This window comes from Odontomachus brunneus, unplaced genomic scaffold, assembly GCF_010583005.1.
Source record: "Odontomachus brunneus isolate Ranch 3 - 2012 unplaced genomic scaffold, Obru_v1 Obru_scaffold_031, whole genome shotgun sequence".
Classification (NCBI taxonomy): Eukaryota; Metazoa; Arthropoda; class Insecta; order Hymenoptera; family Formicidae; genus Odontomachus; species Odontomachus brunneus.
In genome coordinates this window covers 491,307-517,606 of record NW_022639481.1, presented here as the reverse complement: position 1 = coordinate 517,606, position 26,300 = coordinate 491,307, and the positions used below count along the sequence as shown (strand labels likewise).

General features: G+C 44.8%; 1 protein-coding gene across 11 annotated transcripts in view; it reads right to left on the bottom strand.

Annotated features, from left to right (window-relative positions):
* Window positions 1–8,678: 8,678 nt before the first annotated feature.
* The window catches only part of LOC116843282, a 274,864-nt gene continuing 257,242 nt past the window's right edge, over window positions 8,679–26,300 (bottom strand). For 8 of the 11 annotated variants that reach the window (XM_032813592.1, XM_032813581.1, XM_032813583.1 and 5 more), the window contains 10 exons: window positions 24,641–24,835; window positions 23,035–23,120; window positions 21,985–22,181; window positions 21,599–21,716; window positions 21,056–21,295; window positions 19,270–19,418; window positions 16,155–16,270; window positions 15,056–15,263; window positions 14,208–14,702; window positions 8,680–12,497 (listed from right to left, as the gene is read on the bottom strand). In XM_032813592.1, coding sequence (XP_032669483.1) covers window positions 10,376–12,497; window positions 14,208–14,702; window positions 15,056–15,263; window positions 16,155–16,270; window positions 19,270–19,418; window positions 21,056–21,295; window positions 21,599–21,716; window positions 21,985–22,181; window positions 23,035–23,120; window positions 24,641–24,835 — 3,926 coding nt within the window. In that variant the 3' untranslated portion in view covers window positions 8,680–10,375. Of the gene's footprint in view, window positions 12,498–14,207; window positions 14,703–15,055; window positions 15,264–16,154; window positions 16,271–19,269; window positions 19,419–21,055; window positions 21,296–21,598; window positions 21,717–21,984; window positions 22,182–23,034; window positions 23,121–24,640; window positions 24,836–26,300 lie in introns of all 11 variants that reach the window. The other 3 variants (XM_032813588.1, XM_032813586.1, XM_032813587.1) reach the window with 3 other exon arrangements.

Here is a 26,300-nt window from a genome sequence, read left to right as displayed (position 1 = left end):
GACTACGGCACCGGAATGGAAAGCTCCGCAAGCTCTCGCGCAACGCGACGCCAGAGCCTCCACTATCGAGTCCGTGGAGCGCGCCACGGTCGATTCCACGGATTACACTTTGGGGTTGGATGCTGCGCGAAGGCCGCAGCGGCCACCGCCGCTGCCGCCGCCGTCAGCCGGGCGAACTTCGCTCGCGAAGCTGCGAAAGCTAGACAAGCTAGCGCGGCTACTCTACACACCTGTCGGGAGCGAGCTTAATAGTTCGCTTTGTGTCTGAATTACGGGTCAGTCGGGAGCCTTTCAGCCGATCGCTGCGCGTTTGTTGGGCTTTAAGATTAATTTCTATATTATACATATTTTTAAAATGATCGCTAATTTTCCGCGGGTGAGCATTATCATCGGTGCTGCGAGCTTCGTGGCGAGGGGAGCGATAACTGTTCGGAGCGATAACAGCGCGCGCTGAATAGACCTGAAATTCGCGCTGAAATTTCGCTCGCGCGCTAGTTTATCCTGCGAAATTTCGTCGGCGCATTACGGCGCGAATGCCATCAGAAATTTTGCGATATCGGAGAATCGAGGTGTCGTCAAGCGTAACCCGGACTGGCAGGCTGGAATGTCTGGTAAGCTCGAGCGTCGTCGAAGCGCGCCGCGCAGACTCGTGGGGACGCGCGAAGAAAAGGACAGCCGACTATCGATTCAGTTCTGCCAACGGAAGGACCCTTGTGCAGTGACTTCAGGGTCGCCTAGGGACCTGTCGAGGAGTGTGTCGCTCCTTACGAGGCGGCCACCTCTCGCAGATCGATGTCCCTCCTCTTTCGGAGAGACGCGCGAGCCCAAACGCTCCGAATAAACTCGCGTCGCTCCGCAAGAGCTCGAGAGCTTTTGAGTCTTGCGCGCCGAGACCGCTAATTGGGTTGCTCAATTGCGCGCCGGCTATTCTGCACCATCTTCTGCCGCTCGAGATCTCGGAGGCTAATTAATCTTACGCGTGAATAGCGACTTGGTCTATCCGAGCGGAAAGAGGTGATCTGCACGTTGCGCAAAGTTCCGCGGCCGAAGATGGAAAGCCCGTGTTCGCTCGTTCACGAAATCATCTTTATTGCCGAGATGCCAATCCCGATTGTTCGGCACGGCACTTGCGGCCAGAACACTGCGAGCTGAGATTCGTCGCTCGTTCTTTGAGCCGCTGCGTTTTTCGCGCCCGTGTTTGCCGAGCCCGTGTTTCCACACGAGCAGCTTGTTGAGCGAGCATTTTTATAAGCTCTGACAAAAATTGCAATAATGGCGAGGAAAGAAGGGTATTGCGTCGCGCTAAACGGGCGAGTCGGGCGAATGTCCGAGTGTCGGGAAACTTTTTTGACGTATGGAAGTTCGGTCGCATCTGCAGCGGACAATGTTGTTTACAGCCGTTGACGTTGTAGTTTTGGACGTCTGTAATGTTGCGGTCCGATGCGTTGCGCGTTGCGCGCGCGCGCGCCCGATTCGATATCCGTGACTTGACGCTTCGACGGGTGTGAAAATTTAAGGGTGCATCAGAACGATAAAAGAATGTAAGGGATCGAAAACTGCGCGGCAAGTTTTAAAACGTCTGAAGTATCGAGCGATGGGTAGTAGGAAATTTTGAGAAGTGGCGCAAACTTCCAAGCGCAAAGTGGCGATACGAGGATGACTAAATCATCGAGTAGCTTCACTCCGAGACGCTAAAATCGGATCTTTCCTTCGCAATTTCTCACAGAAAGCCTCCTGAAATTATTCATCATCGAGGGATCCACGAGGATTCTAAAATTCAACGATACAAAATCGCGCAATTCAAACATTCAACGCCTCTTTGTAGGCGTTGAATTTCAAAATCCGCAGTTCTAAATCGAGAGAATTCGTATACTGATGGAAGAAATATCTAAAAAGCGAGAAATATGTATAAGTGTGTCCAAAAAAATATACAAAAAAATTCTCATAAATTTATTTATTTCTCAAATTCACTGATGCAGATATGAAACAATTTTCACAGCGCGGTTTTCAGACTCAATAATTTAACGGTTCAACTGCTAAAATCCGTCGTTTTCAACCTCCGTTTGGATTCCTATAATATTTCTGGCGTTCACAGCTAACCTATAATATACAACCAGTGACACTTTCCCCGATAATAAATTCGCGATATCACGGCACGCAAATTATATTACAGCGACCGAATCATCAAATTTGCCCCAGACATAATCACTAGCCGCCTGTCGGAATCCAAATTGCCGTGGAGGGCAGAAAACGTAGGCTCCGTCCGATGAATCGATACGTTCCAGCTTTCGCGCATGGGAAATCTTCCCGCGTCAACGTCGGGCGTTCATACGCGAGGCGGTCTGTAATTCGTTCGGGCAGGACAGGTGAGGCAGACAGGGCCTCGTTCTTGACGGATTTCGCGCTGGTCCTCATTGGACCAAGCAAAGTGCTACGGCGTAATTCAGCGGGCTGGGACGGAGCAAACGGAGCAGGCTGAATGATATACCCGTACTTCGCTGCTTCCTTTTCCGCGGCCTCTATTGTGATTCCGCGTAGTCGGAATTTGACGGGATATATCACAGGATTCCCGTCCCGCCTGCAGCATGCGGGAGTGTTCGAAACTTTTTCAACGTACATAGGGCTCGGCGAAAAAGTTTCTCGCCGGCGTTACTGATTTCGTTAACGGCCGCGGGAGTCCGCGCGAGTTCTTCCGCGCGCGCGAATAAAATTTATTCCATCGCCATCCAGGATCCGCGAAAGTTCAGCCGCATGAAGACTTTCAGATATCACGTCGTCGTGTGACCGTGCCCCGTGTAATGCGCCATTTATAATAAAGTGACTGTTGCACTGACGTTCGTCCGAGTAGACTCAAAAGAATGTGTCGCGCGATCCTCCTGTAATCGTGGAGACCTCGCGCTCGAAAAATCACGAAGGAGGTGAACTGATTCAGATAGTCAGCCCTTGAATATTTTCATATACGTTTTATTAAAGTCTCGATCCCTCGAGTAATATCAAAATGCTTCGCTCATTGTTTATGATACGAATGTAAACAAGTAAAGGCACACAATTACGCGCTCCGAGAGCCAACATTTACTACGTATTAGTCACGATATATTATTCCATTACACATTTCTACATTATTAATGCGACCTGCTATTATTCAGTACCTACTGATACAATAACACCATGAAGAACAGGAATATGAAGAAGAACGCAAGGGAGAAATATGAGCTCTGAAATAATATCTCTGAAGAGATGGTCATCCCGAGCAGATGTCCAGGAAGCGTTCAGATTCGATGATTTGACTATCAGGACGCCGGGGAGCACGCGATCGACTCGGCAATTTAAACGAATCCGGAGCTCTTAAAAAGCTCGAGTACCAAGGCTCCAATCCATTTCAGGCGCTTTCAAGCCGCTTTATCCCCCCGGAAGATGAATTGCCCCGTTGGGCATTCTGAGGACAGGATGCAGACGTCACTGATGTCTAAGTGCATGAAAGAAAACGACTCACCGCGGCGTGTCTCCGTCGCCGGACCAAGCCGTGCTCTTTGTCAACCGAAGGGTGGACAGCTTCTCACCCGGCTCTCGGCCGGTTTCAACTGCGGAAATGACTAAGAACGAAATTCAATTTGCTCGGCGAGACGACGACGCGCGGCGCGGTGCGGCGCGACGCGACGACGTTGAAGACAGGTCTGAAGAGGGCGGTTAACCGGAAACCGTAGCTCGGTCGATGTTCTTAACGAGAAAATCCAGAATGTGCCGCGAGAAACTCTCCCAAGCCCGCGTAATCGGATCGCAGTGAATAATGGGAGGCTGCGAGGCCTACGGTAAGTGATCCCTCAATAGTTTAAACGAGTCGCTCGGCTCGCGAAAGGATCGAAACTTCAGAGACGCCCGAAACGCGAGAACTTTCGGAACTTCAAAGATCGCGCGACTCGCGCCGCCGTTAATAATATTTAGGAGACATCGACTCATAAATCAGTCGTGCCCAAGACCAGTCTAACACTGGGAGCACAAAGATTACACTTGTGCGACACTTGGCGCGAAATCCGAGAATAATGTTGGATTGCGCGCGAGTCTGAAAGTCCCTTTTGATGAATCAAGGCGAGCGGAGCACAGAGATCGGTGAATGCTAATGCACAATTTACACGCTGAGCAGTCGGCCAATCAACTTTAGAGTCACACGTCACCATCAAGCATGCTAAAAGGGTTGTCGGGTAATTCGGAGCGACCGATGCCGAAGGATTTTCGCTCTAACGAGCTGCAAACGCGATGGTAAAATCGCATTCGCATCTCGCAGTAAGCAGCGACGCCGAATTGCACATCTCGCGCTGCCTTTCCTACTTTTGCCAAAGTGAAAATAGAATAAGGGGAAAAAAGGGATAAGGGCACGAACCGAGATTCGGTTTTCTGCGTGGATAGAGACGCGGATTCACAAAGACCGCCGAACCGGCGAGCATTCGGAAAGGAAACTTGTTTGCCGAGCGCTCGCTTCGTCTCTTTCGCCTGTAATTGTAAGAATTGCCATATAAAAATTACGATTTCACATTGCGATGCGTCCATAAACTTTGATGCAGTTGCAGTGTTTAAGCGAAAACAACTGACATGTTGCATCCAAAAATCCAAGACTCGAGAAATCGAGTATAATTACGAGAGAGAGAGAGAGAAAATATTAAATAATCAATGTGGCAAAATTTTGATCCTATGTTAAACTTTGAATTCTACAATACAATTGGAGCTAAATTAGCAAAATAGGTTTAATTCTAACGATACAATTTACTCATACTTTGAGTATGATGATAAAATTTCCGAAATTTCCCTTTTTATCTTCTTTAGCGTCAAAAATAGGTTGTATATAGGCTTCAGAATATCAAAATAGTATTGAACCGAATTTTGAGGCTGAAAGTAGGATGAAAATTTTAACTCGGGCAAGTTAAATAAAATCAAAATAGATTGATACAGTATCATAATAGATATTGAATGGAAAGTAGTAAGGTTGAAAGTAGAATCAAAATTTTGATTCGGGAACACTCGAAAGAGAAACTTGTTTGCTGTAAAGCTTTATCTTTTTCTCTTTTAATTGTAGGAATCGTTCCCCGCGATATAAAAATTGCGATGCGTGCATAAATTTCAATACACTTGCAATATATAAGCAAAAACGACTTACATGTTGAATCTAAAAATCCATCACTCGAGGAATAAAAATTGAATGTAATTATTGATGCATTAATTAATTAAAGCATCAGCAACACTCGGAAGAGAAACCTTTGTTTGCCAAGCGCGCGCTTCGTCTCTTTCTCCTTTAATTACAGGAATTGTTCCGCGGTATGAAAATCGCGAGAATCACTGAGATGTGTGTGTAAACTTGAATGCGATCGTAATGTGTAAGCAAAAAAAGACTTACATATTGAATCTAAAAATTCAACACTCGAGGAATAAAAGTCGAATGTATTTATTCGCGAAATTATTAACGCAGCAGCACTCGAAAAAGAAAAAAGCGCAATAAAAACACATCGAAATTTACTTTCCATTAATCCTTGGAAATTTTAGACTTCTGAATCTTGCGAATATATCGTATTGAGACAAAATTAGAAGATTGGAAAAGTAATAGATTCGAGAGAGTTTCAAAAATATCCTCGTCGTGCAAAAAGATCTTGGAGGATTTACGAGACTCTGGACATATCGGGGATTCCAGACTTACTTATTCGCAGCTGTTAGTACGTATTGACAATGTCAATTTGCATATAATGCGGGAAATTGTGCCGTCAAGCGATAAAAATCGATCTCCCCGTCGCGACATTATGGTACACGTGCACCTTTTTATTGGATTTGGTTTGTCGCGAGTTGTCATTGAGTGTTGCCGCGACGACGGACAATTTTCAACTTCGATCGCCCCTAGCGTCTGTCGAACAGGTACAAACACTAATGAAGTTATCCTTCGTAACTTTCTTAATAAGAAATTATTGAGCCTGTGTTGGTTCCCGGTTAGTTACGCTGGGAAACGTTGTCCTCTTTTTAACCGCGCTGTGTAACTCGGATGGCAGTTCTTGGAAGAATTCTGAACAGTCGATTCAATAACTTGCGCAATATTCCGCCGAGCATTTTAATTTCCAGACGTTAAGGTACAATTATAATTTCGCGAACTTGAGAACACGCGCGAGCGGAGAATTCGAAAGTCCGAAATTTCCAAGGATTAACAGAAAGCAAATCTCGACGTGCTCATTGAGTGTAACTTGCCCGGATATTTCTACGTCAATTATTTAAAACAACAAACTTAACTGATTCTCATCTGGATGGCGCAAAAGGAGGAGCCAATTAAACACTTTCAATGGGAGAGGGGACGGCGCAGAGAACGCGCGGAGCCATCTGATAAAAAACTTAATAAACGTCCGGCGGTCGTCAAACACGGCGAGGTACAGACGTTGGAATTGTTTCCAACGTGAATCAGAGAGCCATTTCGCGAGGTAAGATAGATTAAGCTTCTATTTAGAGATGTCTTCTTTAGCTGCCTGTGTTTCTCGTCCTTCATGTCTTCCTCGAGAATTTTCCTCGAACCTTTTCTTTTCTCTTCGGCTCCTCTCCAATCTCTGACTTTTCAACTTTCTGATACGCGAAATCTTGCAACCGTCTGTATCTTCATTTAGCCGGAGACTTCTCCCTGCGCTTTAATTCTTGTAAAGTCGTCGGCATTCTTTTTGAGCGCAGCTATTCTTCAGTTGCTCGGGGAATAACTTGACGATTGCTGATGCGTCGTCTTTAGTAGAGAGCGCAGTTACTCGGAGTCACCTCTTGCACTCGTTTCGAAATCTAATTAATCCGACATCGCATTCAGCGACCACCTCTCGGGTAACACAATGTATTCTAACTGCCAAGTAGCTGGTGCATTGTCTTGGAAACAATGGCTGCCAGTGGAAATAGACGAAGCGACCTTGTCCCGCGGGCGGCCAGCCGCTGGAAATTTATTAATTGGTAGACGCGAAAGACAAAATTATGTACGTATGCATTCGCACCGCCTCGGACGCTATCCCGGGCATAATAATGAGGTTGCCGGTCGGGTTCGTGCTTAATCGCTGATTATCACTGCGATAATTATACGTGCGTGCCGTAGATAATCACGACAGGGAAATTATCCCTCTCATCGGTGTCCGCCTGATTGCAAACCTATGAAATTTAACCAGGAAAGCTTAAGGCGCCATAATTTAACGCTATAATCTCGACGTCAATTCGATTCGCCGTACGATCGTTAATCAAATGCGTATGTGATAATCGCAAAATGCATGACATTCAGCTTTAGATGCAGGTACATGACTAATCAGATTTCATATTGTTTATTTTATTTTCGACCAATTTCGACAGAATATTTGCGTTCGCTGATTATTTAGCTGTGTTCAATTAAATTTATCAACACTGCTTGTCGTTTAATAATTTGAACGAATTACAAAGAACCTTGTTTACTATGTTCGATTTGAGAGCGATCATTTTGATTACTCGTGAAATAAATTCGCGAAAGATCCGACTTCTGGTGAAATCAGTCCTTACGAAGGTCCTATTTCTGAGGAAATCTCGAGCGAGCGGCTCGAGGAGCGAGTCTACAAAGACAGAATCCGGCTTTTGTCTCCCTCCGTTACTTCTGATAGTATATTATACCGACAATGAGTCACGCGGCGCTACACACCTGTCAGGGAGAGCGCGCGACGCGCCGAGGATTCCCCATTCGTCGTGCGCGGTGGATGACTATGTGTGCCGGTTACGCGCTGTCACATAAGGTAGAGGACAACACTGGCAGCTAAACGCTAACTTGGCGATACTAACTCCAAGGACACGACCGAGTTATCATATTGCACGTGTCTTGCGATTCAGCCCGCCGAGTTGATGGGCTTTTCCCACACAAATTATATCCACCAAGATCCAAACTCTATGACGTGTTCAACAGTTTGAAACGGTGAGATCCTTGGTCGATGTAATGCTAGCTTTAATCATAACATAGACGTCGAAACGATGTCTCTTGTCATCCATCCCGACATTTGAAGACACATAATGCATGGAGAGAATATTATAGTTTCTTGTTATATCTGTAGAGATTGAGGGATTGAAGAATCTATGCGCTTGAGTAGAAAGTACATCTCTCTGCGAGAAATATTTTCGAGTAAGCTTATAATTCTTTTCAAAATCTATTATATTTTTAGTAGGATCTAAATAGACTTGTCGGTCTGTCTTGCTAAGGGACATAGTAGATATCACTAGAAATTTTTCAATAGCACGTTTCAGTTTCTGAAGTATAATTCTATAGTGATATTATAAAAGTCTCTCCGTGCTGCCACGGTAACATTGGGGAACATTGTTCCCGACACAATTTTAAGACCAGCGTGTTATTTTAATCTATTAATATAATTAATTATATTAATATTAATAAAATTAATTTTTTTATATAGTAATAATATTATTAATAATAGTATAGTATAGTATTTTTATATAGTAATAATATTATTAATAATAGTATTAATTTTTTTATATAGTAATAATATTAATATATATTATTACTAATAATATATTAATATTAATATACAATACTTAATATAATTGATTAAACTTAATGTGCTATAATCAAGTATTTATTATTTAGTAAATATATTTATATTTATATATGGATAATAAATATATTTATTATCCATAAAAAAAATAAAAAGGAAACTAATGTGAATTATCTTGTATTTAGCAATTAACGTACTAATGTCGTTTCAGTCATAATAATACGCTGTCTACCTATTGACGTTTTCCGCATGAGAAGGCTCCGATTTTATCAAAAAACCCGCGAAATGAAAATTTTATAAACCATCAAAACACACGTCCCATCTTTCTTTGCTTTCTTAGTCCTGATCAGAGCGACTCTGTCGGTCGGATCGGCTGACGTAGAACGAGATGAAATGAAAACACAAGGAAAGCAAAGCGAGAGAGACGGAGGGAAGGATATAGCGATAGACTGATTGGAACGTGAGAGAAGGGGCCAGTGTAAAAATGGCCTTTTCCTTTCCGCGTGACGGCGGTTACAGACGAAGGGAATCCCATTACCGCGCGAACTTTGAAAATCAATTCGATCCGCCAGTAATATAAGTGAGAACTCGCCGACCACTTTGTCCCGACTCCCCTTGCCGTTCTACGCTGCACCTGCACACGACTTATAGACCTCGCTTCACTTAATAATAAAGTTTACAGGAACGCGTGTAAAGTCACGAGATACAAGATGCAGCGTTTACATATAGGAGGAGGTGGGCAAGGAGAGGAAAAGGAGAAGGGAGAAGTGTGATATGATAAATAGTGGGTTGGACTTTTTCATCCCGGATTTTCTGCTGGAAAAGTATGAAAAACGTTTATTCTCATTTTCGTATAAAGATACACGCGTAAAAAAGCGCAGGCGCCGTTAGAAATTATCGACTTCCAACTACTCGATAACGTTTAACTGGTCGTGTCTACAGTGTCTAAAAACGTACAAGCAATCGACGGCACTCACGAGAGCAGTGTTGACGGTCCATAAACATGTAATACGGTTTACTTCACGGCCTTAATTCAGCCGTAATGATATTGACACTCTTGAAAATGTCATAAACGTGTCGACAATTATTATCATATATATTTACATTTAATGTATAGCTACATTGTACTCGTATAGTCTTAATTAGTTGTGGAAAAATATAATATAACGTAGTGGTAAAAATAACGACAGAAGTTTTGCAGCAGAGCTAAAGTCGTTAAAATGCAATTTACTTGTTATTGCATGTTATTGCAACGTACAGCTAGGAGACAGTAATAAATAATACTAATTCTAAAGAAAATGGTTCTATCGCGCCTGACGTATTACTATGCCATCTGGACGAGGAGAGCTTCACGTAGAAAGGAATTTATCGTTCGAATGGTAATGAAGGATTTTCGATTGTAGGTGCACGATTGCAGTTTTCAGTTTTCAGGGAAATTCCTCGTGAAAGTAGATTCACATCGACATCCTTCAAGCATTGAAATTCGTCCCGTAACATTTCATCAGAATCCCAAGTAGAAATACTATATAGAAATGCTACTACAAGATCCCATGTATCGTTAACATAAATAACAATACCGTTATTATGCCTTTCCGCTCTGTTACTCCCCACGTGTACACGGAAAAACCTCGCAACGTGTACGGCGCCGCAGTTCGCAATATGCGGAAATAATATTTCATTAATTGGTAACTATGTACCGAGTAGCCGTAGTTCCCCAGAATTCACCGGAAGGCTATCGATTTCGCGAGAGCCACCGGGAGACTCGCATCAACGCTTGGCCGGGACGGGTAGAGAGACACCGAGCATCTCTAACCGTGTACATTCGCAAAACAGTATGAAACGTAACATGTGGCCCGAGCCAATTATTTCTTGCTCGTCGGCTTGCGTTTGATCGTACCGGTATTCGAGTTGCTGGAATTCCCGTTGCTGGCGGACGAGGAATCCGTGCTGGCAGACTTCTCGCTCTTCGACATCATCGTCGTTGTTGTCGTTGTCGTCGTCGGCGTCGACGTCGTCGTCGACGTCGTCGTCGACGTTGTCATCGTCGTCGCTGTGGCCGTCGCCGTGGCCGTCGTTGCCGTCGTCGTCGTTGCCGTTGGCGTCGGTATGCCCGACTTGGCATCGGATGTCGATGGCGTGTTCGTGATTTTACTGGGCGCCGCCTCCACTCTCTGCACGATTTCCGTCTTCTCTACGTACGATGGCTTTTCAATCCCGGGCTCCTCCCTCTTGCGCGAAAACGACGGGATCCTCGTAACCCTCGGCTTCTCCCTCAGGAGCGGCTTCTCCCTTAGTTCCAGCGCCCGGTCCCGCTCGCTGTTCTGGCAATTCTGCTGTTCCGGCGTTGGTATGGCTGACACCTTCGGTATATTCCTCTGATCCCTGTTCCTCGGCAGAGTCGCCGTCGGCTTTATGATGATCTTGGGCTGCTTCAGACTGCTCACCGGGGCGCAGTTCTTCGGTTCCCGCGCCGTGATGATGATCCGCGGTTCCCTCCTCTCCGTCTCCCTGACCGACGAACCGCCGGAACTGTCCAAGCCCTCCGACGATCCCTCATTTCGTCTTGGCTCAGCGGACGTCTTTGCCTCGTGATCAAGCTTGTCTTCGGGCCGCGTTGATAGACTCGGTTTCTGATTAGTCTGACAAGGATTAATCACTCTCGGCGTGATCACAATCTTTGGTTCCATCGTCGGCAGCCCGACTTCTGGTACTATCAGCTGTCTCTCGTCTCGATTGATTTGCGGCTCTGAAGTGGCTGATGCCATCGCTGCGATTGGCGATTCGCTAGGCTTGTACCAATTGGGGTTGCCCGTCTCAAGAAACCCGCCGGGCTTGCCGATATATTCGTCGACGCTCTGCGAGGTCGGCGGGAAGGGATCTCCGTGGAGCGGACATCTTGGATTAGCGTAAATGGTGTCCACGCTGCCGCCGGCCTGGACAGCCCTATTTCCTTCTAAAGAATCTATTATGCTCGGGTCGGAATTGTTCCTGGTGGAGTCTTGTCTTCTCAGTAAGGGACCTACGTGCAGGTTCGTCGTGATCGGCTCGCCCTCGTACTGATTCTCATTCTCTTCCGCGAAGAAAGTGCTCTTCTCTAGGCTCTTGGACGGCCCGAATATCCGCGGGGGTGGTAACGGCGGCTGACTCGACGACAAATTCGCTCGATTCCCGTTTTTGTAGTCCTTCAATAAGCCCGCGTGCTGCTTTGGCACGAAAAGGCTGCTGGGTGCAGGTAGTGATCGTCTCTTCTCGATATCCGGCAATACCTTCGGATAGTTTCGCCGTTTGATAGTCTTCAGAGCCTCCTCCGGGCTGATGCATTCCCTCTCCACAGTCGGTTCTCGGCACGTGACGTTCACGTCGCCCGTCCCAAAAGTCGTTAGGATCGTCCCGGTCTTCATGTAGATTTCCTCGTCGAAAGGGTTTTCATATTTCGATTGCTCGGACAACGGCACTTCCGTGCCTGTTCCTATACCAGGTCGAGGTAGACGTGACTTTAGTTTCGGGTTGATCTTAGCGTACAGACTGCTCGCGCTTCCCGAATCCGACTCATAGATCCTAGGAGTGGAGAAGTTTGGCTTCATCGTCTTCAGGACGGTCTCCATCGGCAGAGGATCGCTCCTGGAGTGATGATGCTCTATGACGACCACCTGAGGAGCCATTAGTTGATCCAGGTTGAAGGCCTGCTCGTATTCGTTCGCCATCTCGATGCTTTTCGTTAGTTCGATGGGCACTTGGTTCAAAATGGACTCTGTCCTGGTCGCTGGCGTGGCGTCGATGGCCACGGAGACCTTAGGCAGCTTTGATTTCTTTCCAGGACGCACCACCAGTGCCGGGCTTTCTTCGTAGATCGGCTCGTCCTTCCTTTCTTTTAACGCCTCTTGCTCCATACGTTGCTTCTCTTCTTGCTGCTGCTTGCTCAGCTTCTCCTGATGTTCCTTCTGCAGCGTCTCTCGCGTTTTACGCAGGAACCTCGGCGAGCATCTATACAGGCACAGCGAAATTGAAAGATAAAATCCTGATTGATCTCACAGATGTTCCTCGAGAGAACTTTGTGTTTGAATAATTTTGGATGAAAATGTGCATTAATATCATGATATACGTCAAGTGATGTGTATTCTGGCCGTGGAACAAGTTCATTGGCCAGTCAAGTGATACTATTGTGAGCAAAATTCAGAAATAGACACCATTAATGTCGCTAATAATTATAATGACCAGTCGGTTATTGCTTGCTTCAGTTTGTATGAAGCATTTCACGTATTTCGCAAATGAAGGATATATATTAATTTCGCGACTCGATAACGACCGGTGATAATAACGATTGCATTTTTATCATCGTCCCACGGACTAATTAATCACCTTGAAACAGCCACGCTTTACTCCAAAAAGGAAAAAAAATGCAATGATGTCAAATGCATTTGTTTAATGGACGTACACATTCACCTATTTACACGGCATTTATAATGCATATTTATAATTAAACAAACTTGGTGTACATGATTTTATAATGCGCCACAACATGTTATAGTTACATAAAGAGACCGACAAATAATGCATGTTGCAGCGTATGCATATATTGCAATGTAATCATAAAGTGGATCTAGGCCATTTAATAACTTACAGAGGTACTCTCCACTTGGGGATTTGAAGATAAATAGAATTATTTAAAAAATAAATAAAACAAAAAAGACAATACGCTGTTTACGAAGGTGACGAATTTTTGGACAAGCATTTATCATTATGTGAACGCGTAAGATCTTTCTCGAATTATATTTTTTAAATTTCTACTCTTTTTCCGGTAAAGAGCGTGCCAACGTACAGAATCCACTTGACAATCTGTGGCTGGCATATTTTTCGTTGAAAGACAAGAGTGCAGTTGCACTCTAACGAGTTTAATTAACTTTGTGGGACGGCACTTAGCAACCTTTTCCGTGAGTCAATACATCTTACGAAATATTCGAGGAGGAAAGAGAAAAAGAGAACTGAATTCTCTGATTTGAGTGATACGAGGCACGTCTCAAAGCAACCACTCTTTAAGCGAAACCCCTAATTGGATTACTGGGTCGCCCAAACCTCGCCGCGATCGACAAATTTGCGAGGGTAAGCGTTCTCCGAGTGTCTTCGGCTCTTTGCAATTAGGAAAGACGTAGGAATAAAGTCCAAAACGTTGACCGCCGTAGTGCACAACGGAATAGCATCGAGGAATGAGAAGAAACTTAATAAAATGTCTCTGAATCGTGTCCGAACCGTTTATTTCGTCCCTTTAAATACGTGAATATGCTTTGTGCCGTTCGATATTAAAATCACCAAAATAATATCTTTGACATTGCCTTTGCTTTGGTATCCCATAAATAATCTAAAAAACGCGCGCGTTTTCACGTAATTAATTACGTGATAAAGAAGTTTTATCAAAAGTAAAACAGACCGAAATCCGGAATTAAAGAGTACGACGGTTACAATATCCCTCTAAATAAAACGCATCGAATTTCAATTAGTATTATCGACAGTTTTGCAATATTTACTCGTATTTAATGAATTATGAATAATTTAATTCGACGAAAAAGCGCGCGTGGAAATTGAAGCTCGAGCAAGAATATCACATTCACGGGTATATCTCGCATCAGCTTCGGCGATATTCCTGGGTCAAAGGGGATATTAAAGTCAACTCATTACATCGAACAGAATTTTACTGACCTATGCACAATTTCCTGTTGAATCCACTCTCTGACTTTGATGTGGGTGTCGATGGTTGAGCTGGAGTTTTGTCTCGACAGTTTCGATCTTCGGCCGAAGTTGGAGTTATTGTCGTAGGCCTTGTCGTTCTTTATCACGTCGTTCAAATCTGGCTTGCTGTCGCTCTTGTAGCCTATCTGGCCGCAATTCTCGTGTTTGTCGACTTTCGACCTCTTGGCCGAGTCGTCCTTCTTCTCGCTGAATCGTCGCTTCAACGACTTCTCCTTCTCCTTCATGTTCTGCCTCTTATGGTAGATGTACAGGGAGACGACGGTGACGTTTATTAATATGAACACCACCACGAATGTGAACACCATGATCATCAGCGACGAGTTCAGCGTGCTCGGCTCCATCGTGGCCACCTCGTCCGCCGTTGCGCCGCTGCTCGTCGTTGCCACAATCGAAAATGGTGATTTTTCCGTACTAGAATCCGTCACGCTCGATGGAGTTGTGTGTCTGTTAGGAGAGTGTTTTGCACAACGCGCGCAATCAATAAAAGCACGCGAACGACTGCGCTAATAAAATACAGCCCTCGTAAAATATAACTGTAACCTGACGTGCGACGCATGCAGAGCAGAGTGTAAATTAGCATACGAGCCAAAATATCTCCCACAAAGGCGCTATCCCAAGTTTCCGCAAAATAATTTTCCCAAATTGTACTTAGCATAAATTTATACAATTGCCAGAGCACCCTCCCCGTTGGATCCTCAACTACGAACTACAGCAATGCCATTGATAACTGAGCATCGTGCAGGAGTTTCGACTGCGCGAGTAACGCATGAAATTAGTTAGTCGTTCTTATTACCGACCTGCCGCCGTAAGTTTCGTACTTTCGGCTACTCCCGTTAGCATATTTGCCAATCCCATCGGCGAAATCAAGAATCTGCGGTCGCGGTCCTCTCGGTCGTGGCAGGCCCGACATTTCTTTATTCGGGTGCCTGAGCAGATTGGGTAAGTCCTCATTCCAGAACTGCATATCCGCTGACCGATAGTGCACACCTATGTTGGGCGGTATTGCTGTATGCAAGGGAAGATATTGCTTCCAAGTAAACCGCAGGTCACATAATTTCTAACATATGAACCAATTTCTCGTAAATTGAGACAATAGTGATCAGCGAGCGCGAGGAGGACGTTTCTCAGCAAATGGAAGCTTACGATTTGATATTTTCACGACTCGATTGTTACTTTCTTTTACACTGTGAGAGGGGAAATATTTTGGAAGTAAAACACGATGGTTACTGATGACATGTTTACTTATACATATTTAATATGGAAGTATCTTTTCAAATGAGCAAACATATATTTTGAAATTTCAGCTTTTCATGAAAGCAATTGTGTGTATTCTATTTAAACGGAAGAATTTAGATTTGAGCAAATATAGTATTCGCCGAATAAATATTTTTATTTTCTAGATATTTTTTCTCTCGCAGTGTATTTTTGCAATTAACTCGGACAATTGTCAATCGATGAAAATATATCTTTATCCGAAGCTTCCAAATTTAAATAATTAATTTCCAAGTTTAAAAAACCTATATGTGTCGCTCATGTAGCCGACTAAGATTAATGTTCGAAGTTTAATTTGAATTTTGATGTAATTTTCCTAGCACTCACGTAATTGCTATACATTCAATAATATCTAGATGACAAAGTTTTACTATTGGAATAGTAATAGTTTCAGAATAGAGTAACTGTTGATAACTTTGCTATTAAATTGGAATTTAAATGTTAATTAACATGACTCCTTCCATTCCTTGCATTCCATACCATTTTACATCGTTACTATTGCTTTACTATTGCATGAAAGGAAGAAGCGTTAGCTCCAACAGAGTAAAACTCGCGTTCTGCAAATTTCATAATTTTATCGCAAAGTTTTAAGCTGCCAAAGCGTTGAAATTTTTGCGGACTTACTTAGGTTGAAGTATGTCTGATTGACGGGATCGTATTCCGGCCAGTCGATGTCGTACTGACCCCATTCCATGGACCCGTCAGTCAAGTAGGGATATCGCTTGGCGACGTTGGGGTTCCTGAGGGATTCGAGTGTTTTCTTTACTGAGTGCTCGCGAATGATTAATGTGGCGGTCGAAACGCCCAATATCCTTTGTCGGACTATACGAGGCGGATTAAAGTCGTCAGGCAATTGGAATGATATGGAGAAAGAAGATATCGGGCGGTTTCGCGAATCGGGGGATTACCGTGCGCCTTTTCGTCCCGCTTGTTACGGCAAATTGTCGTGCGATTAGGTCCGAGATCTTCTCTTCTCCCCGCGGAAAATTCAAAGTCCCGAAACATCTCGGCTTATCGGCGACCAGCATACCGTCCTCCGCGTAATTAAGATCCAGATCTGTGCGAGGTGTGGCTGGGATCTCGCGCGCGCGCTTCGACGAAACTTCGCGCATTAATCTAATATACCAGACCTTAACATTGTAATCCGCCGTGCCCTTTCAGCCGGAAACTTTCGCTAATTTGGAAGGCACCATTTGTCCTTATTCATCGGCGACTTCAACATCGGTGGGGAAAATGTTCTTTTAACGACGAGTTGCGCATGAACGCGACAGATTCGATCGATCTAGCGTGGCAACGGAGTTCACGTAGCGTGTGATGGAAAAAAAAAGAGAAAGAGAGTGAAGGGAGGAAAGGGGGGAAAAAACGCTCGTGTTCCATCATTCGTTATCGCCGATCGCGTTTCGGTGCAGATGCTGCGTGTCGTTCATCCCGGTCATGGGAGACGCGCCCTTACAGTAGATACGGTAACGCACAAAATATCGATCGGCTGTGCGGCGCTTACAAACGCACGACATTTACTGCTAAATACCTTTGTTTTGCTTAATTGCGCCGACCCAGTTCTCTCTGAGTTCTGTCGTCCCGCAGTGATGCATATGCATGCTCCAGTCGAACCGTCGATGCATCGACGAGATCGGCCTGGTCTCTCAAAGGCGGTATTTGACCAAAAAGTTGCGCGACTGCGTTGCAGAACGCAGCGCCCGGCAATAGCGTAATGAATTTTTAATGTAACCGGGAATCCAAAAATTCCCAGCTTTTTTTCATGGAGGCAAATTCAACGAGCCGTGTGCAACATTTTAATGCACTCCCAATTCCGGGATATTTTATGCTAAAGTTACTAAAAGTTTCATGATCTAGTGTAAATGGGTTTAAACATTGTGTGTGTGCGCGATAATATTTCCCTAGCAGATAAATATACGAGTCACTGAACAATTCCGATAGAAATTAAATCAGTTTGTTAAAGCAAACGAAGTTTTGTGTTGCTAGCGACAACGCAAATTCTAATGTTACTTTGTCGCGAATAAACATTTTTAAATTGGTCGGGCGAATGTTCAAAAGCTACAATCTAAATGCCGCGGAGTCTCTATAAATTTTCAATATAATTATAAATTCGATCTCCTTTGATTTAAACAAAACGCGGTTTTATAGCGCGGGAACACCGGGCTCGCTCGGCCATATAAAATGGAATGTTTTGTCGGGCGAAACGAAATGTCGAAATAATCTGGGGCGCGGTAGGTAATCTGCTTTCATCGTGCGAATTAAAACGGCCGATTCGCCGGATCGTTAATTCGACAATATCGAGCATCAGCATAACAAGCGTCAAATTGCGCCGAGTTAATTCAAGACTGAAAGCCGAGCGCGCACACACACAGAAACGCGCGTGCGTGTAAACAAACTGTGAGGTAAAAAAATGTGGCAACTTATTTTAACGAGAATTTATGATGAACTATCCGGCGACGTACATAAATTCTGCGCGTCTCTGTTTATTTATGATGAAGAATTAAATTATGTCGTAGTCGGCAAATGTGCTCTTTTGTATTCTCTCCCCCGACATTATTATGTTTAATTATTAAAACGTAGTATTCCAGCGTTTAGGATAACAATGTCTGCTCTGGTGTGTCAGTTAAAAACAGCATAAACGCGTCGTTTCTAAATGGCGTCGCGAATTTATTCACGCTCGGGTGTTCACTTATCCAAATTATCGAATCCGTTCTTTATGCCGCCAGCTGTAATCGACTTTGAATAAGTTGCACAAATTGATTTTAATCGTCGGATGAAAATTTATTTCTTCCGAAATTTCGCCTGCTCTTTACACGGTGACTCCGAATGCGTGCAAATAGTTGTGGAGCGCGTCATTTTGTTTTCATTTCCACTTCCGGATCGATTCATCTTTCATTTCGACAGACATAAACTGCTCATTTTGAGATTGACATGTTTAGCAAGTTCACTCGCGTTGAAATGTGCAACGAAGAAGGTGTATTATCGTCGGACTTGATTAAACGGCTGGCCGTTTAGTTAATTGAAAATCACGTTTCCGGATACGTGTGTTTCCAGTAACGTCACTCCGACGCAGAGTCCAACTTTAGTAACTATGAATTTTCGCGTCAATGCCCAACAACAATTGTTCGCCACTTGTTATTAAATGCGATTGTTCCTACGTAGTTGCCGCCGCCCGTGTACTCAACTTTTCATATCAACTTTAATTCAACTTTAATGTGTGTGCACCGCGATCGTTATATTCCGATGTATATTCGCTTATTTATATGTTTTTCCTTGTCAAGCCCGCACCGGCGATTATGTAAATTTTATTTATACTTTGCAATTGACAATTCGCGAATGAGATGCGGGATGTAAAGATGAAAACAATGCGAGCAAGAAACGTACCTACGAATTAATTTCCTGTTTGCCAAGTCCCAAATAAGACCCTCAAATTAAGAAAGTTTCTTAATTTACGTTATTATTTGTATTCAGCGCAGAGAGTTTCCATTTTAGTTGTAGCAAGGTAGAAATTCAGTTTCTCGAGTTAATGAAAAAATAGAATTTTCCTCATTCACCCGTGGAAATCTTGAAAAACAATTAGAGAACTCTCAGTTTTAATTGCAAAACCGTCATGTAAATCTATTTGAATGATTTCTATTGAGCCTTTTTTTATACATATTTGAGATTTTTAGTCCTCCATTTAAAATCGTCCGGTCAGTGCATTACACGAGAATCGCCAAGAGCCTCCTTTTCAGCAACTCACCCGATGTAGGCGAAGCTGCACCACCAGTTCATAATCGCTTCCGAAAATAGCGTTTCCCTCGTACTATATCGACCCCGTGAGTCGTTGTCCAGCGGATCACCCAATACGTAGGGTAGCTCTTCGCCATGCACGGTACGTAGATGTTGTTGCTGCAACATAACGAGATCACTGGATGTGCTTTTATACCGATGCGCGGATTTTATCGACATCTCCGTGTCATTTGCATAACTTGGGAATATCGAAACTCGGATTGTTACCTCCCCCTCCCCTACCCTCAACGTTTCACTCTCCGTCTTCTCTCGCTCCGGCTTCCAACGTCATTATTCTAATATTTCCGACTAACATCTCGTCTCTATCTTCTACTGGAATTTATTTGATGTATACTTATTCAATATTTGTTATATTTTCTAGTTTTGACACGTAATTGCACTGGCTACCTCCACATTGAGTCAGAATATTCGCATACTTTTAACGAGAAAAACAAAGTGGATTGTTCCGGGCTGTTTTCGGAAAGTTCAGAATCCTGGATTCTTAATTATGAAGCGACTGTAAACTTCTAGTCTGTTCCGTATTACTTTGCAATTGCATCACCTCGTTAGACCGAATTTGATTTGGCGTTTAATTGCAAGCCGGCCCACGTCATCAAATCCGCCAACAATTTGCGAATGAATTTTCCTGAGCGCGAATTCTCAGATTTATCACAGTTATAATTATTTTTAGCGCGATAAACCGAGCGTATTTACAAATGCGTCAATTTGTAAAGTTCAATAAAAGGAGGGAATTTACGAGGGTGGGTGGAAATTAAAATTCATCGAATTCGTTCGTCGCATGCACGCGAAAGCGAGGAAGAGGAAACGAGAAAGAGAATGAGAAGAGGAAGGCCGAGAGATGGGGAGAGGCGGAGAGACGAAAAGGGAGAAAGAGATGCAACTTGACGTGGAAATGATGTACACTGAGAGTCGCCATTTGCAGATTTTGAATCTAATATCCTTGTTGACGCGGCGACGGCGTCGTACGCGGGGATGCATTCAATTTAGCGATATTCTCGGTTATGCCGCATGACGAGTTTGTTGCTGGCGCGCGCGCGCACGCACGCAATAACGATAAAAATAGTTGGCCGAAATCCAAATGGGTTCGCAGCCTAGATTTTTCTCCCGGCAACTGTGTGTGAAAACAATGGCCGCTACTGGGTCACAACTCTTGTCCCTTCCTCCGACCTAAGAAACCAAGGGTTACGGACAGATATGTGCAGACTGTGGACCAACCAAAAATTTCGCTCTCGCGTAGCCGTTTATCGGCCAATTTGGGCGTCGATTTCCCGTCAGGAGCTTTAATTGCAAGCTGTCGTTAAACGTTTCGGCACGAAGGATTTCCGCGAATCGTCAAATGAAATTTCAAGCAAATTTAAAATTAGCGCGCGAAAATCAGCACGGCCCCCGTCTGTCCCGGCACGACTCGCGAATGGGAGCCAGCGGATTTCCTATTCCGAGATTAAAGCGCGGCTGTTAAAAATGCGTTCCGTTCGGAAGCGACGCATCAGAGAATAACAACGACGTTGCATGAAGCTACACAAACTGGAGCGTTGAAGGAAGCGCGCTTTAACCCATCATCCCCGCCCGTCCGCTCCTCTCTTCCTGCTTCTTCCTCTTCTTCTCCTTTATATACCCTTCCCCCGCCCATTGACGCGCCGCGCAACATTTTTCTCGTGCCATGTCGGGTTCCGCTTTGTCGAGAGGCGTCTGAGTCGCGCGATAATCGATCTTCGTTGTATCGGAGACCTACTTACGCCAGAATAGTCTTGCATAGCTTTCGGATGCGAGAAGACGTACATGTAGCTCTTCGGGTTCGCCCTTGAATGCAAATTGGCAGTCATTATTAACGGCGCCACGGTGCCGCTGTCGGATAGCGCCTCCAGCACCATGTCCCGATTCTTCGTGGCGTAGTCGTTCGTGAATCCGCTCGAAAAATCGCCGTATTGCTCCAGCACTTTCGACAGTATCAGGTCCGGCTCCAGCTCGTGCGTCGCCTGAGGACACGTTCTCGATAGAGAAATGTCGTGTTTCAAGATTCCAAAGATACGTGGAAACGTCCCCAGTTCTGGCAATACAAGCTCATCCTTTAGTGCGCGACTACTATTGTGGTGTTCATTTATCGTACACAATTGGATCCAGAAGTTACAAATGAGGTGTTAAAGCAATCTCTAAAGATCCAGAACTGGAGTGTAGATGTCGAAAGTAAAATACGAAAGGAATTGAGAAACCCAAAAAAGGAACCCAGGAACTCGAAATTCTAGAGAGGGAAGCACAGTTCGCAAAATAAGCAAATTTACTTTGGCGTGGTCTCGCAAGATTTCGTCCCTTTGTCCATCAAGCATACCGTGCAACAAAGCAACTGGTGGCAGGATGTGAAATTTTTCGGATGCTGTCACACCGTACATCAAGTCGAACCTTGAAAAAAAAGAAAACAGCCGATATGCATAAACAATTGCGCTTGCACAACTCGTTATAAATCTAAACCGCGATATGCACCGATATAGTCTGACGTGTGCCAACGCGAATTCTCCCGTGTGCAAATTGCCCTGTATGCGAATCGCTTTTGTGCAATTCAGCGTTATTCACCAAGTCCGTTCGAGATTACAAAGTCTATGTGCAGGAACGATCGGGCCAAACAACATTGTTTCCAGCATCGCTCGGCAGAGGAAACTCCAAATCGTACCTGCCAAAGAGTTGGACGTTCTCCATTAAATTGAACGGCTTGTCAGGGATAACAGCGCGGTCGATTAGCGGCGCGTAAGCCGGCACGTATTTCGGCTTGTGGATTTTCACGCGTAGCAACGTGTCTACGTCCTGGTTACGCAAGCATCCAGCCAGCTCTCTGTCGTTGGTGGTGGGACAGTTGAGAGCGTGCGCCACCTGAAAAACGATCCTCGCCATTGCTCACGAGCGCAATGAACGCGGCCAACCCTCTCCTACCCCTTCCCGTCACCCGCTCGCGAGTCTCATTCCACCACGGCATCGATGTAACTGTGTAACGTTTCTTCGCCGTGACGAGCAACGATATTTCTTCCCGTCGAATTCAAATTGCAAGCAGGACAGAAACACGACGCCGCCGTTTGTGAAACATACGTTGCCCGCGCATGAGAAATAAAAACCGTGATAAACGCCGGCTTCGTTATAACGGAACTCTCGGAGTTCACGGTAAATGCGGATATATGGGAATCCCGACAGTTGAGGGAATCTAAAAACCCGAAAATCGAAGCTTGCGCGGGCAGACCGCTGGAAATATGACGGATCCAACAATCGAGAGTTTATATGGGCAAGGATCCACGACTTTACAGACCGGGTATTCTATAATTTTTAGCATTATGGAGTTAAGAATTTCATAATTTATAACTTTTTAACATGTACTTTTCTTGTTTTTCATAACTGGGATGACGTTAGTACTTCAAAGATGCACCAAAATTGTACATCAAAATTAGAAACGTAGAGAGAGATCGACAAATCCAGATGTAAAAGGATCCAAAGTTTTGAGACACCGAGTGTGCAATGATTCGGAGCTTTAAAAATTCGGCGAAAAGGTCGGGGTACATAAAAAGCTTTTGAATTCTAAAAGGGAGGATCAACTGCAGGTATTAATAGTAATAGATGCCGCAGTGATTTGTCATTCCGCGCAACTCAAAAATTCCGCGAAATTCAAACGCATCAATTCTCATCTCGCGTTTTTATTCGCAACTATTATCATGCAGTAGCGTCCTTCTTTTTTTACCTGTTTGGTTATCTGCAAGGGCGCCTTACCGATGGCGTCTGCGCTCATCGCCGATCCGGACATCAGGATAGCTCGTTTGAACAAACCTGCGCCAACAAAATGGTGGTGCGACAGGTGATTAATAACTTAGCTATTCGACACGGTCCAGCAGTTCTCAAACTTCTTCGGAGGGTCTGGAGGATAAAGGTGCTCGAGTTAAAAATGATCCCTTTCACGCTGCCTCGTGCACGAATAATTTTCGCGGCCGGAATTAAACATTTGAGGAATGATCAGATTGCGCGAATTAAGGGCTTAAGGGAAATCCATTATCATTTCCAGCGCTGCTCGGAACACACAATTCATCAGAGGGACAACACTCTGCCTTGATAAGAAAAATATCGTATTTATCATTTCCTAATCCTGATTCAACAGCCGCTGGAAGCAAGGGCCTGTTGGGCGTAAATATAAAATGGCACCGTTGCTTGAGAACCTTCGCATGGCATGGCCAGGCACCTGTCCCGACGTGTAAAATATTAAGTCCGGTTATTTTTCATTGCACAATATAATTATTGGCCGGACGCGGCGGCATTGTGCGCTCGGCCGGAAGAGAAAAGCTCCTTTTCCCGGCCGCCATTGCGAGCCGGCCGGGTGAAAAATGGTCGACGTCTCCTTTCTTGCTTTCGCCCGTTCTCACTGACCCTGCCGAGCGCCAGCGGGCACCCGAGAGTGCTTGAGTGCTCACGGTCGATGTGTGCACCGTCGAACACGTGTAGACTAGTGATTCTTAACCTCTTGTCAAACTCGAAAATATCACAATGCAAGTGTTCGCAAGTGCTTCGGACAAGGAAAAACGCGAAGACAATCATTGAAGTTGATAGATAGATGAGTATGACAACGATCCAATAATTATCAAAATTTAACTATTCACTAGAGAGAATTTTTGAAATTTTAGAGAAACATTTTTACACTTATTTTCTGATAACTATTATCCAACTCGTTTAAAGAAAGAAAAAAAAAGTCTTTAATTTCGCAAATCACATCAAAGAATGTACTCGTGTATTTAACATTTTTTTTGTCGTTGAGAGTTCCGCAAATTTTCTTTGCAAATTGGAATATGCAAACAAGGAATTAAAAATTGCAGGAAAAACACGGGTTTTCCTCTTCGTGGGCTAATCCGAGAGGAGTTTCTTGATCTTCAATGAATCAGGTTCAAGAGCACACACCGTACTGTTGTCACCGCCGTACAACAGTGGTGGTATTGCGTTTGATGCAAATGCGCGTATGCCTATCTCTCTCGCCCTGATTCGTCCAATTAATCCCGCGATTATCTCCCGCCGCCTCGGAAATCACAATCTCTGTATGCGATCGCTGTTCGTCCCCTATAACTGCGGATAATGTTTCCAATTACAGCGAGGGAAGGGATTAGTTTGGATTATGTATCGTCTTTCGATTCTTGCGTATGAAAATCGTTACGAGTAGACGTTTCGAGGGGATCCTGTTTTCTCCAAAAGGACTGGCAAAAGTGAACAAAAGCCGATTGCCAAGAGCACAGAGAGTGGAAAATGAATCGTATAGAATCGTGCCGGTCGGGTCGGGTTACCTCGGACTGTACATATGTTTCTTTTACCTTTCTTATTGGCAACCGGGCTGATTAGGAGTAGATTAGCGAAGATGGCTCCATTCCCGTGACCGACTAAAGTGACGCTGTTAGGATCGCCTCCAAACTCCGCGATGTTTTCCCGTAGCCAAAGCAAAGCCGCTATTTGATCCAACAGACCGAAGTTGCTCGCTGCTTCGTCCCTAATCCCAGGTCTCAGGAAGCCTGCAGCAAGAGTTTTAATTGTTAAATAAACACGGTATCTGAGGCAGTTACGTACTTTCGACGTCAAGTATAACTTCAGGAACTCAAGAAGCTGGGGGAGCTAAGAACCTCAGAGGTCGCGAAACTCTCGGACGAGCGACAATTTGGGAATGCAAAAATTCAGGCAAACATCAACTCCTCGGACTCTCTTCCTGATCGACAAAAATTCCGAAGGTTCAAGTAATTCTGAACTTGCGCATTTGGAGATCCAGCGCTCCACGACTACGTGAGCAAGAAGTGGATTCTAATTCGGGTTTAAGAATCCCATGGCAGTCGCTGGGAGAAGCTAGCGGAGCAGATCTTCTTCGCGTGCCTTTCTTATTGGGGATCCCAAACAACCGGGGATTCCCCGGTTTCCACGGGGACTCGCGTATTTGGCGTCCCTATTAATTAGCTCCACGGAGACGCGAAATTTCTCCCCTCGTGCTTAAACATGGAAGTACTTTCGTGCGCGGTAACGCGATCGCCGGTGTTCTTTTTGCTCGGCAGCCGCTTCGCGCTCGGGACTATATTTTTGCCCTGTTTTGCGCAGGGCAGACATGGCGGCGACGGTGGCGGCAGAGGGCGAGGTTGTGGAGTTATCCGCGGACTCCTCACGAGCTAACTCCGGCCGCCTAGAGCGGGTCGGGGTTACTAAGCGCTTCCCTAGCACTTTAACCTAATTTATGATTATGGTTTCGCGCCCGCCTCTTTTTTTTCTGCCGCGAGAAACCACTCCACTTATCAGATATACTGAGTGTACCCCGCGCCCCCCTCCCCGCATACACCGACACACGGCGCGCGGTCGTCTATTTGCATCGCGCGTCGCTGTCATCTCGCGAGAAAGGATTGCCGGAATTTCGCTGTTAGCCTCTTCAGGACAACCACTGTACATGGCAATTTCGGATCGCAGTTGCCGCGGCCGCGCGACACGCTTCTAGATGGCAGTTTTTAGCAGACTTTCTGAATAATGACGCTCGCACATGTGACCAGATGTCGGCAATGAAATATGTCTTATTACCATGTCAGTCGCATTTTTATCTGACAATGAGAAAAGGCGGCCCTACAGCATTCGTAACAACTTGTCCCTTTTTTTCATACCAAATGGCGCATCACGCCAGAGTCCGACGCGCGCGCGCGACCTCATTGCTGTTAAATCACCCGTATGAATATTTTTCTCTCTTTCTTTTTTTTTTACGTAGAACGTTGCAGAACCACCGAGTGGTTCTCTCAACTATCAAGATACCGAGTCGAATCGTTCCAACGATTACAACGAAGAAGCAATTTTCTCTTAAATTCTCGAATGAGCGGCGGCGAAGTCGGAAGCACAATTGAATATCCTATATTCGAGCGATCCGAACAATTCCGAATTGGGTCAGCGTTATCTTCTTCTTGAACTTCACCGAGTGCGGCGCAAAATAATTTGCGTTCGAGCTGAGACAGCAGT